This window comes from Amblyomma americanum, chromosome 5, assembly GCF_052857255.1.
Source record: "Amblyomma americanum isolate KBUSLIRL-KWMA chromosome 5, ASM5285725v1, whole genome shotgun sequence".
In the NCBI taxonomy this organism is placed as follows: domain Eukaryota; kingdom Metazoa; phylum Arthropoda; class Arachnida; order Ixodida; family Ixodidae; genus Amblyomma; species Amblyomma americanum.
Genome location: NC_135501.1, coordinates 194,382,240 through 194,395,910, shown reverse-complemented (window position 1 = coordinate 194,395,910; position 13,671 = coordinate 194,382,240). Strand labels below are relative to the sequence as shown.

Sequence of the window (13,671 nt, the reverse complement as noted above, 5' to 3'; positions counted from 1 at the left end):
CCAGAACATCCTTCTAGTTTATGATGATGATGATGTCCTCAGGCTAATGGCACATACCCACGGACGCTTCTGGTTAACATCCCTGCCTTCCCTCATCTTCTTTATCTCTCTCTCTCTCTTTAGCATTGTACTTAAGACTACTACGTTGAAGTTGAGCACATTTTGTCTCTGCTCAAGAGCCAAAAATCCACGCAAAAGAACTGCTAGAAAATTCTGTATGAACTGGATTGTCACCGAGACGTGGCGCCGTAGCAATGAGCCTTCGTATGTCGGTGAATCCGGCGTCTTCAAGCAAAGACTGAGGTGGCAACAAAATAGATATACCAAGGAGAGTAGGGCGTACAATGCCCTCACTGTGCCAGACATAAAGGCTCTGTAAAGGTGATCCCGTCGACTGGAAACGCAGTGGGACCTTTCAAATCGTGCCTTTTTCCGAGCAGCGCATTTTGCCGCCATCAGCGAAGTGCGGTTCACCAACTATTCTGCTCTCGCAGCACTACTTATGAGCGCTATTATCAACAATAGCGTAGGGTAGTTAGGACTAATAGCGACAAATGCAACGATTAGCTGCAATTAGCTACAATAGGTCGCTTCTTAGCTGCAACAGCCATAACCCTCCTCCCATGTTCGCGCCCTCGTAAACCCCTCCACTCCGTATACGCCGCAGCCATATGTTCAGGTCGGGTGTGCTCCCAGTGAAAGACGACACTAGTGGACGCCGGGGAGGGGGGGGGGGATGGAACGGCGCAGTCAGCGACGACTTTAATTAGGTGCCCGGCGTGCGTCTGTGTGCCCGTGCTTGCGTAGGAGCGGGGATGAGTCTTCCACCGGCTCGTTGGTCCTTTGCGCACGCATTTCGCTAGCGTCTCGTTCCTTAATGGGCGCCTCTCCCCTTTCCTCGTCCCTATTCCGTTAACTCCCGCACCGCGCATTCTCTCGTTTTTCCTTGTCGAGTGCTGCCGGTGAGACTGCGTTCTTGCGTCCCTTGGATCTTTCAGAAATCACCTTTCTCCCTACACATCCCCTTTCTTTGTACTCGGTCCCTATTCCCTTCGCTTCATTTACTTATAGGCTTGAGCGGGAGCGCTGGGTGTTCGTCCCGAAGCGCTTTAAGCGTCACCCCTCTCGCCGCTCTGTGGTCTCGTGCATTTCTCCGCTCGGCTGCGCTTGCCTCGTGCGCTTCGGCTCTTTACGATAAAGGGTTCGTGTAACGACGCCAGATTACTTTGCATGGAGGGGACAAATTAGGGGCCGTCCACCGTGCGATCTCTTTTTCGCGGCCCTTTCGGGCTATTTCCCCTCTACAGGGTCCTAGACGTGAGACGAGTGCGAAGTAGGGGATTCAGTGGGGGAATTTTGTTGTTCTTTGTTCCTCAGTTGCGGAATGGGCGAATGGATAAAATATTTTTTTACGCCGACTGGGCGCAAATGGGCGCTCCCTTGTGGCAAAAAGCGTTAAGCATCGTAGCTTGTCGCCACTGAAAACTCATTCGCTTTTCTCCTACTCAATGCCACTGCTGAGGGCTGCATGGACCCCCTCACGGGGGATTCATGGAAAGCACCTCCACCGGTCGTCGTCGCCCGATTCAGGCTAGCGGAGAAGGGACAGCTTTTGTACACTCTGAACATGAATGCTCTTTAATGAGAGTAAAAAGGCAGTAAGCTCTCCTCTAGCGCACTCTATTTTATATTAATGGGGTACGCTAGAGGACAGTTTAGTCCCTTTTTACTGCTTTCTGTTTGGAGTGTAGATTGCGCCAAATGTCTCGATACCCTTCTTCCACCTGCGGGACGACGAAGTGTTTCATAAACAGAGTACTACGTGCTGCTTTAGAGGCAAAGTAAAACTGATGTGAAAACAATGTGCAAAGCTAGTTTGCTAAAGATGTTGGTGGGTGAGCCGGTACTGTATTGTAAAATTTTGCGTAGCACGAACAGGAGAAAACGGAGGCAAAGAATGAAGGTTAAAAAAATCCCGTGAACCTTGTCCTTTGTCTGTCTTTAGACTTTTTCAAGTGGGATGCATATGCAGTAAGGTTGCGTGCGCATCGCTCACTGCGTTGGGTGCGCTGTAGACGGCGCAAACAAGACACCTTTAGTTTGCCATGCCATCGCGACTCTCATGTGCAGTGGCGCCATCTAGTGACAGGAAGTATCAGCACGTGAGCCTTGGGTTGAAGAAACTTTTATCCGTAATTATTGATGACAAGTGTGGGTGCATTGCGTGTCTTCTTTTATTCCAAAAAGGAAACTATGCAAGTGGAAGAAAATGTGAAAGCTGACAAAAAGCTAAAGAACTGCTTTGCCAGGTGTCGTTGCTGTGACAAAATAGGATTCTGCATAATGTTAGGCTTAAGGGCTTGAAAATGGCGCAGTTATCCGAAAAACAAGGAAAGTTGACTCTTACACCTTAACGTGTTTACAAGAGTACGCGACATAAAAACGAATGCCACCATTTATAGCGAGCTATCTCGTCGAAGATTGCAGCGGCGACGTGTGTTTGCTCCGAAGGAGGGCAGCAGCGAGCCACGATCTTGTCAATGGATCCCGTAACGTGTCCGTATAGCGCGCACGCCATGGTTTGTAGTGTGCGTAGACTCGCAAGACGCGGTGAGATACGTAGCGTTCTGCGCATGCGTATTCGTTACCCACAGAGTCGCTGCACACGTAAGCTCACTGCGTACGCTTCTGCTGCGCTAAGAGTTGTACGACTAGACATAATGCCTGGTTCAAGATGAATGAAAAAAAAAAAGTGCGTTTCAGAAATTCGTTAGTCTACCACAGTATAGAAAAAACATGTACGGGATGAAAATTCATGCGGAATGAGACCTGCGAAATAAAATAAAGGACACTGAAAAAAAGAGGCGAAGTTGACCTTTGTTAAGAAAAAGCGGACTGTCTTGTAAAAGAATCGCTGAATACGGTAATCCTGTTCCCAGCGTCGATATTCTGCCATTACAGGGAATGCGAGTCATCGACGAATGGTTTCTTCTCAATACCCAGTGCACATAATTATAACATTATTAAGACTCGAATTTGTACCCCCATATCATTGTGGGCTTAACCTAGTTGCATTTTCCTTCTTCTGTTTATAACTTTCTTTCGCCACCCCAGCCAGTAATCACCTCGCAACAGATCGAATTACAAAACTTGATAACTAAGCGCTTGTCTGCCAGTGAGCTTCGAACTTCCTTACCTCTCCGGCCTAGTGGATAAGACATAGCCGCTGAAGAAAGGCTTTCGGAAGACCGAAGCTATCCGACTCTGATTTTCGCTAGACCTGGCAGCTATGTGCGGGTGGTATTAACACGTTCGTTAACTGCGAGCACTTATACGCTGGAAAGGTCTCTGAATATTGTTTCTTTTTTTTTGTTCACAGATATCTTCGCCCACGGATTTTCTTCGCCCACGGATATCTTCGCCCCACGCGGTGGGGCACTGGCGAGAGCGTACGCGTAGGAGACCGCGGGGACTCGAGCCAGAAGGGGTCAATGCCTCGTCCATACTTTAAGCTGTTTGTCTGGGTTGTTTTTGTTTTATACCGCGTCTTGTACGGAAAGAGGCACTGCCCCTTCATGCCTGCAGGACATACAGTCTTGGACCTTAGAGAAGTTTTGGGGATTTTGGGGTACAGTGCAACACATACTGTGAATTTTTTTTTTCTTTATACCACTGGAGATTTCGAGCTAGCCCCAAGGAAGCGGAAAACGACTGCGGAACTCTGCAGATTTTCTCGCTTGACGGCAAATTGACGATGCTGACTGGAGAATTGTGGCCCCACAGGAAGCGGAAACTATTTTGGTGTTCTGCAGCATGTGTGCGCAATTTGTTTTTATTCCTCACTTTTATTAGGCCATCTATTCCATGAGGCGCTCTTTTATTTGGCCATCGTGATAACATAACACGAAGTGAGCAAGCAGTTGGTACTACTTTCAGAAAACTCTCATGCGGGAGGTGCGGGGCTCAATCCCCAGTGCCGCCGGGTACCCACCGGTGATACAATTGGTACAAGCTTTCCCCTGGTCTGCTTCTCGGCTTATTTATGGTGTAATGCTTGGGAAATGGCTCTCTGACCCCACCTTGAGCAAACGAAAATACATTGTGCCATGACGCTCTTTGTCCACAGATGCCCTTGCGCCACAAAAATCCATAATCGCCGTCATTATCTTTAAGAAAACTGTATCTGAAACCGGCATTTCTCCTCGTTATCGGTCATGCAGGATGTCAGCTCCTTCGTCCAAGAATGGCGACCAGGCCGGCGGATCGGGCGCCGAGAGCTCGGAGCACGCATCGCACTCGTGCGCCGAGCAGACCTGTCGGCAGCCGGCCAGACCCAGCCTCGTACAGGTGAGCGAATCTGTCCTGCTTGCATACATTTTGGTTGGACTTCTGCGCCCAGATGCCAGTTTTCCGCGTGCTGCGAGTGTTTACATTTTTGCGCGTACTTTGATCCATGGTTTAAATTAATTCATCACGGAGTCCAGCGTTAGGCAACCTTTCTCTCCCTTCCGGCCTCTTTCCAGCCCTCTTTCCTTCCCTTCCTTGGCTTACCTTCCCTGCTAGAAGCCCTGAATGGAATGAGAGGAATAGTGGCATCTGACAGTGACTAAAACGGAATAAACAATTTCTACGTGCATACCTTTCTTTTTTTTTCTGTTTACCCCTCTTTCGTCTGTTTTATTGAGTAATTTCCTTACTTTCATGATTGTATTCCTTCGTTCTGTTCACCTGCCCTCCTCCTTTCCACTGACATCGGTGATGTGGCCCCGGAAATGGACCAGCCCTATTTTCCGGCCGCATTTTCATCGGCTGCATCATTTTGCGCCTCTTGTTGCCTCATAGCTAAGGCAGTGGAACCTAAGATGGCCCATCCAAAACGGAAGAAGATACCGAAGTGCAGAACCGCTAGATAGCGACACCTGAGAGCAACAATGTGCTTGCCCCTAATGCAACACCTCTTTAGTGAGCGGTGCAGGTTGCCGGACATGTCAGTTGGTTATTACAGAAACAAAAACGGTTATGCAAGTCCAAGGAGACGACGCCGACCAGAGAATAGAGTTTATCGGTATTACCGTAAGGGAAAAGTATCGCTGCAATAGGTGTTTCGTCGTAGAGTGGTGCAGGAATGCCGGGAAGATGGGATTTCGTATTTGGGTTGGCTATTGTTGGGCATGACATGTGCATTCACTGAGACCGAAGACCAGGCTTGTTGTTAACTCGCATTTTACGGAAAAGCGCAAAAAGACATGTACGCATGCGTGTCCTTTTTTGAACTGTTCCGGAAACGACCTGGATTCAACTATAAAGACAGGACTGTTCTAGAAGCAACCCGAGAAGAAATGCTGTGAAAGTTTGCATAACTAGTCTAACATTTGCTTTATATTGATTGAAGAACTGAAAAAAGCATCATTAAAATAATTTAATCCGTGCACAGAGGAGAACATAACGGGGCGGCTACCGATTAAGAGAGAGAATCCACGTTTGTGGTCCAGCGTTAACCAAGCCAAATACGAGGCCTCATGTTCTGTGTGTTCTTGCGGTAGATGAAGTGCTCTTTAGGAAACTCGCATAGACGGTGGCGCCACATTTCTCTCTAGGGAATAATGCGAAACTCTACTGACAAGAAGACAGCGCATAACTGCATCCGTCTACTACGCTTGCTAGCCTTCTTTTCAATGTTTTGCGTTGTTATATGCACGAAAAGTGGACAGAACGACGACATAAGACTCCATGCGCACACTTGCAGCTGCTTTATTCAGTCTCTCGCTTTCGCCATATACACGAGACTGGATATCAAATAAAAAAAAACGAGCAAAATCAAATAGAACAAGGCAGGTTGTCCACGCTTTTTTCATGGGTCAAGGCGCATGACTTGCGAACTTCAGCGCACCGTCGATCGCCCTCAACCAAGCCACCTATCTGATAATTTCAGAGTAGACGTCATTGATTCTGTCATGGATTTCCCCGAAGAACACTCGTACCCGAAGAATGGACTAGGCGAGATGTGTACCCACACAGACGCACATTTAATACACCATACGTGACACAAACACTAGCACACAAAACAAAATAACAAAACTAACACAAAACACAAAGGCTACCAATACACACTACCCGGGAACACTGCTACTATCGTCTACTACTAGCGTTCTACTACTAGCGTTATAATACTAGCGGTCGGCGTTCGTGCTCACGGTTCGGTGCGGATGCAGTGTTGCGTGCGTCCAGTAGCCGGCGTCGAGTTGGCGTTCGAAGCGCTCAGGCTGGCGTCGCTGGTGGCGTCGTTGGCTGCGTCATACACGCTCCCGGTCCACGCGCCCATGGAGGTGATGCTGGCGATGTTGGCGTTGGGGGTTCCACCAGAATGGGTGGCCACAGCGCTGGAGACACCCCTGGACGTAGCAGGTGGCAACGTCCTCCGTTGACTCCCCGGAACGGGCTCAGGAATGGCAGGAAGTCCACGATGCGAAGCCGTAGAACTCGAGCTCACCGGAGCAGTAGCCGGCGTCGCTATCTTCCAGCCGAAGCGTTCCTCACCCGCTGGAGCCTCCGCTTCTCTGTTCTTCTCCCCCGTGCCTCGCTCTCCCTTGCGCTTTTCTAGCCTTGGCTTTAGTACATGTCATTCTTGTCGTCATCTTCCTCTTCTCTTCTCCACCAATCATCTCCTCCCACCACACTGAATACATATTATTCATCTTCTTTAGTCTTCGGTTAACCCACGTCATCCTTATCGCCATCCCCGTCGTCTTCTTCAAACCTCTTACGTTCATACTTTTGTTTCAGAATCCCTATTATATGTGACACATTTGACTCACTCTTGGTTTCAGAGCATTCTCTGCGTTCTTTGTTTCATATCCCTCTGTGAATATATATGACAAGCGCGAGTGATTGGATACAACATTTGCAAGTGAACATTGCGTCGATCTTGTCTGTCCGTCTACGTTGTCTTCGCCCAGGTAACAATGCAGCGTTCCTTTCAGTGATGATATACTAAGCCGCCATATATTAATCTTTAATCGTCCTTGTACGCTTTTAGTCATCTCATCGATTAGTTCCTCTACAAATGATATTAGGAAAAGCACGTGGAGATAATTTCGAATTTTTTTATTCTTCGGAACGTTCAGTTTTATAACGCAGCATGGTTACAGTGACGGCGTAGGAGCTTACGGCATGCAAAGACAGCACGTGTCGCCATTGGCCTATAAGGGGAGTTGAAAGCAACGTCGAAGCTTTTCGTTATACAGCCAATCTATATCCCGTGCATGTCCGAGACCTCCCATACCAAAGGAGGCTAGATTCTGGGAAAAAAACCAAGTAGTACAAAATAAAAAAAATGTTTTCACATTTACGGCAACTTCTTCCTTCTCAGCGAGTCTCTTGGCAGTTTTCGCCCCGTCTACTTTTTCCCTTTGACGGCGGTTCGCGGATCCCTTAGGTGAAAAACTGATTTGTTCGCCGCGAAACGCTAGCTTCTCCACTTTTCTTAGCATTGCGTGCTTCCCAATTTTTCCTCTTCCATCTATAGATGCATCCTTTTTAGCGTTGCACTCTCGGGTACACTTTGGTTCTGATCGCAGTTTCCGCTTTTGATTGCGGCAGCTTCGATCGGTGGAAGAGTGCCCCCCCCCCCCCCCCCCCTTCCTATGAAAGGAATAGAAAAAAGTAGTTCTAGAAATACAGGCTGTTGCTGCTGTTTCCGGTCGCTTTATAAGGAGCGCGCAGAGAAGAGGCGCAAAGCGCAGCGGCTATGTTTGCGGCTGGAAATTCGCGCGAGTCAACTTTGAGGCGTCGTGGCCAGATGAAATTTGGACTTCAAAAGAAGAGGCGGCAATTGCACAGAGTGCCTGTGTTTCGTCAGCTCAGAGAACAGGTGCCTGAAGGGAGGGGGGGGGGGGGGGGAGGCGCGTTCACTGACCGAATGTGCAAGCTCCGGGGAAACGTGCCACAGGCACGAAAGGGAAAGCCCCCTCCGTAGAAAGCAAAGAAAGCAGCGGTATAGCGGAGGAAAGAGCAAGACCTGCTGACGTTCTCATCTGTCGTCGGTTTGGTTTTTCTAGTTTTGCAGTGAAAAATTTGGGTATCTTTTCGCTGTCTGACGGTGTGAGTGAACCGCCAGTATGTGATTTACGAATGCAGCGACCGTGTGGACTCTTCAGGATGAAGCTATGTTGTACGAACCCATATCGCTTGACAAACTTTTCAGTTACCTTTGAAAATTCGCGTTACCTGTCGGCACTTTCAAATGCAGTCAGAAATGGTAGCTTTGCAGTTTTGTGAGGTCTATTACCGGGCACGCAGGTTGATCGACGTTTTTGAAGAGTAGAGTTTTTATGACAGACTCTCGCTGCATTAAAGTGTCTGTCATAAAAACAACCTGTGTCGCACAAGCCTGACCTGTGGCAGTGCCTGCCATCGCAGACAAATTTCGCATCGCTTAACCGCTGCACCACTGCGCCAGGAGTGGTATGAGGACTCACAGCGGTCTATGAATGTAAAGTGGAGAATGACGAATTCCGCATAATTTTTCTGTTTCTCCGTTGCATCCAGTGCTTGGTTGACTCGTGTAACAGAGTTTCGCTGTTTGATTCTCAGCATCGCGATGACGCTTTTTATAACAGGTCATTGCCGCAGTATACTGTCACGTTTGACATTTCTCCATCTTTAGTGTTGTTCCTTTCGAGGAATTTCTTCTTTCTCGGAGAATTGGAAAACGTTGGGAAAGTGAAATTATTGCGGAGTTCGACGGTATTTCAAGAACTGAAATTGTTACGCTTTTTTAAATAAAGGGGTTTTTCAAAATTCTGCAGGGACGAAGGGCCAGGATTTGGCGTTTTTTACAGTGACAGCTGTTATAGTTTTGTTTTAGACACGTAATCTGGCATTCTAACAAGGAACCTATAGCGTCAGCCGTAAAACCTTGAAATAATTGGTGATTTATTTGAATTTATTTATTTATTGACCGCCGCCTACCAACCGTGACAGATGGCGGCTACCTGTAATGGTTGGCAAGTGATAAAATGGACAGAGGTGAATCCTCCTCCCCACGTTTAGGGGCGATAAGTTATAGAGGCAGATAGAGAAGGAAGCGATAAAAGCTAGAAAAATTGGGGATAATCTATATGCGTATAGTCCACAGCTGTCCTAGCTTTCGTTGATTAATGTGCTAAGCCTGTAAGCTTAATTTTGGAAATGTTTTTTATTCTGATGGAGGGAATTTTCGATTACTGCATGGGACAACACTGCCCATCTTTGCTCATTGTTTATCACTGCCGGCATGTGATCTTATCAGATTTTGTTCCTTGCGGGAGACAAGTCATAATAATTGATAATTGGTTTTTTGGGGAAAGGAAATGGCGCAGTATCTGTCTCATATATCGTTGGACACCTGAACCGCGCCGTAAGGGAAGGAATAAAGGAGGGACTGAAACAAGAAAGGAATAGGTGCCGTAGTGGAGGGCTCCGGAATAATTTCGACCACCTGGGGATCTTTCACGTGCACTGACATCGCACAGCACACGGGCGCCTTAGCGTTTTTCCTCCATAAAAACGCAGCCGCCGCGGTCGGGTTCGAACCCGTGAACTCCGGATCAGTAGTCGAGCGCCCTAACCACTGAGCCACCGCGGCGGGTAAACAAGTCATCGTACCAAGATACGGGACAAGATAGTTCGCCGAGAAAAAAAATTACACCGTAACATTTTCACGCAATGCTTGGGCTGTTCCAGATGACGTAATCGCGCTATGTGGGATGTTCTGAAGCGTGCTAAAAATTGAATGTCCCCACAGCGACGACCTTTATGATCCCGAAGGCTGTCAGATTGAGTCGCCGCCAAGAGCTCCTTCAAGTCAGATCAAATCAACGTTTATTTTCTGGAGTGATTACAAAAATAAATGTATTTATGCAGTAGAACCTGAAGCATCTAAGATAGTTTTTAAATGGAATTTATTTATTAAAAAGTTAAGGAGAGTAACAAGAAAAAATGTAATTACTGAGAACAGATGAAAAAATGCTTTGGTTTATGGGGGTTCAACGCCGCGAAGCGACTCAGGCTATGAGGGACGCCGTAGTGAAGGCCACCTGCGGTTCTTTAACCCGCATTGACATCGCACATTACACGGGTCTCTAGAATTTCCCCTCCATCGAAATTCGACTCCCGCGGCCGGGATCCAACCCGCGTCCTTCGGGTAAGCAGGCGAGCGCCATAACCACTGAGCCACCGCGGCAGCCAGAGATGAAAAATTATATAGAAAGTATTTAGACAACTCGGCTGCATCATTTTGCGCTAAAATCAAATGCGACAAGATAATAATGTAAGAACACTAATTATAAAACGAAGCCAAAGCAGAATGCAATCAAAATCAATGCATTATACACGACTTTATGACGTGTGTTGTAAGAATTTTATTGTAAAAGAATGAAAATATATTGGGAGCTAACAAGTTTCCCGAGTAAACAGTTAACTTTCCAGGGCGCCAGCGTGCCTGCCTGTCTGACTGCCTTCACCGCAGCGCACAGCCTCGAGTAAAAGTGCCGTGTATCACGCGATCGAGGTTTGAATACACTGCATTCTACCCTCCCGACGAGGCCACGCCTAGTGTTGAGAAAGCCCAAAGGGGTACATTTTCTCTCAGCAGGCATGTCGATTTCCTGATTTCAATCTGTCACAATCACGCTTATTGAAAACGCCGTAAACTTGGCGCTGCGATACAATGTAGGTAAAAATATGCAATTTGGAATTTAACGCACCCGCCGCGGTGGCTCAGTGGTTAGGGCGCTCGGCTACTGATCCGGAGTTCCCGGGTTCAAACCCGACAGCGGCGGCTGCGTTTTCATGGAGGCAAAACGCTAAGGCGCCCGCGTGCTGCGCGATGTCAGTGCACGTTAAAGATCCCCAGGTGGTCGAAATTATTCCGGAGCCCTCCACTACGGCACCTCCTTCTTCCTTTCTTCTTTCACTCCCTCCTTTATCCCTTCCTTTACGGCGCGGTTCAGGTGTCCGCCGATATATGAGACAGATACTGCGCCATTTCCTTTCCCCCAAAACCAATTATTATTATTATTATTTAACGCCTCCCAAAACGACACATCGGCTATGAGGGACGACGTGATGGATGATTTTCCATTAATTTAGACCACCTGGAGTTGTTTAACATCCGCTTATATCGCACAGCATAGGGGTGTTTTTTTTTTGTTGTCATTTCGCCTCCAATGAAATGCGGCTGGCGTGATTGGAATCGCACCCACAACCCAAGATCCACAGGCGAAAGCCTAAGCCACTAAGCCAGCTTGGAATGGTCAGTTTAGTCAAAGCTAACCCGCTACACATCACTTGTGATGCAGGCAATAACAATGCACCACTACAGATTGCCGCTTGTCTCTTGTAGCATCCCGAAGAACCGAGCCCCTTTTTGCCGCAGCTGCTATTAAAACATGGGACGGAAACGCCAGTTGTCATTCAAGCGGCGTAGAGCTCTTCGCACTATGTAGCGGGAAATATTGTACAGCTAGTAGTAGTAGTAGTATAAGTTTATTTAAAAAATAAAAATAAAAATTGAACGAAAAGAATGATGCCGGCCGCGGCAATTGCTATCTAATATCTTAAGCACCCGAGCTGCAGCCGCCGGAGGTGAAAGGGAAAGGATAGCGAGAAGTATAGAACAGACCGATGGCAAGAAAGGACAGGAAAGAGCCTTGTACACCATTTAAAATTAGATATCTCTCCAAAGCGGCGTTTACATGAACCAAACAGGGCCAGGTTGAGTCTAGTTGTCGGATACAATACCGGTTACTGTTCATGTAAAGGCCGCCTAGTCGGGTCGTGGAGTCGACTAGACTCAATTCCTCAACTCCACCGCTCCACCGCAAGAATCGGGTTGACTCGCAGCCTCCTCCGAACACTGCACGAAATCCTCGTTCACGCTTGGGAAAAAGCATTTTCCGCAGTGGGGAACAGAAGTGGGAGCTTTAGTTTACTACTCGTGCGGTCGTTCCTCGCAGGGTGCGCCACAAGAGCTTAGTCACCCGTATCGAGTTCATGTAAACAGGCAGTCGTCGAGTTGGACTGACTTTGCTCAGCTTGATCCCCAGACTCGACCCACCGCTATCGGGCTCTTGTAAACGAGACTATATTAACACGCAGCCTCTATTCGTATAAAGCGCGATACAAACAGGCATGCACCAGGGACTTTTGCCAGGTGGTCAAACGCACGAAGCGGTGACATGGGTTTGAAGCCTCTCTCGGGACTTTACAGTGCGTCGCCCGCCGGTTACTTCCCTCGTGCGTTTCCCCATCATTCGCAGCTGTTAGCTGCTTCTCTCCGTAAAGGAAAAAAAAAGCAAACATGTCAGCCCGGCATAAAAGTGGAGCCGAAGATATATACCGTATATATACATAAAAAAGCCGCTCTCTCCACGGCCACAGCTGCAGCGCGCCTCGCCGGACGTTCGAGCCGACAGGTCCAGCGGCTTCCCTCACTTTCTCTGACGGCCTTTCCGCCGCCGGGAGTTTGGCTCTCGCCCAAACTGCTCGCGGCTCGTCCTTTCTCCGTCGCTTACTCAGCACCGTGCTATAGTGCCGTCGCTATTTTCCATTCGTTGTTACTTTTATTTGTTCTTTTTTTAGTCTTTGTTGCCAGATTTATACTTCCTGTCGCCTCCTTCTGCGCCCGCTCTTTCTCATTCTCTGACAGAAAAAAAAAAAAACTGGTGTATTATATAGGTGCGATTTTTGACGTCTCATTTATTGGCCGTTTTTTTTTAAACTGCCTTCGTCGTTTGTTTATATGCGCTTTTTTGTGTACATGTTCATCGGTTTTTGGTACCCTTTCCGGGGTCTAGTTATCGCTTTTGTAACGAACAATGTTTAGTGAATTTCACTTCCCTGTTCTGACACCTTGCAGATACGAGTGCGGAAAGCAGGTACTTTTATTTGAATTTTTCTGTTGCCTCGTATATCAAAGTTGTTTTTCCTAAAATTCGAGGATTAGTGTTCCTACGATATAAAATGTACAGCACCTGCGCATTCCAGCTGTTACATTTTGCTGGCTTCTCTTGTGAGCTCGTACAGACTCTCTCCCCTTAAGACGAGCACTGTCGAAAAAGTTCACTTGCAGTAATACTAGCTTCAGCGTCAGTTGAAACTGAAGCGCTCATAACGTGGTATGGGTATGCATGTGACTTTACTCAAACTAACAATATTTTGCAGCAACGTTGCAGTGTATATTTTTTTTGTTTGTCACTCCGAATGCAACTATTAGTGCATCGTGAGTTGTTTCGCAACGATAAATATCAGTGCAGTACTAGCGCTAAAGATTTTCACTATGAAACGCGACCTTATAACAACAGGGAACAGACTGCGGCCTTCTTTGATGGTACACATGGACGGACCTCTTACAAGCACATCTTGTTTACTGGTGGGCTACCAAATGCGTGTGAAAAGGAAATTTCAGACGGCGAATAAATCTAGAGGAGATCTATAAACAAGTTGCACGGCAAAAAAAAAAAAATATTCTGAACTATTGGCCTGTACCCGAAAGCTTTTTGTCCAGTTCTTCTGTGTGCATATTTTTTGGGAGCAGAAATAAACCAATTTTAATTTTAAGGAAGACCCGCGGCGCTGTCTCAGCAGCTTCTTTTCCACTGTCAGCTCGATTGCCACGAAATCAAACCCGAC

At 47.4% G+C, this 13,671-nt stretch overlaps 1 protein-coding gene across 3 annotated transcripts in view; it reads left to right on the top strand.

The window, feature by feature from the left end:
• The window catches only part of LOC144133293 (uncharacterized), a 411,732-nt gene that overhangs the window by 124,808 nt on the left and 273,253 nt on the right, over positions 1-13,671 (top strand). For all 3 annotated transcript variants that reach the window (XM_077666275.1, XM_077666273.1, XM_077666274.1), the window contains one exon: positions 4,221-4,347. In XM_077666275.1, the coding sequence (XP_077522401.1) occupies positions 4,221-4,347 (127 nt within the window). The remainder of the gene's footprint in view (positions 1-4,220; positions 4,348-13,671) is intronic.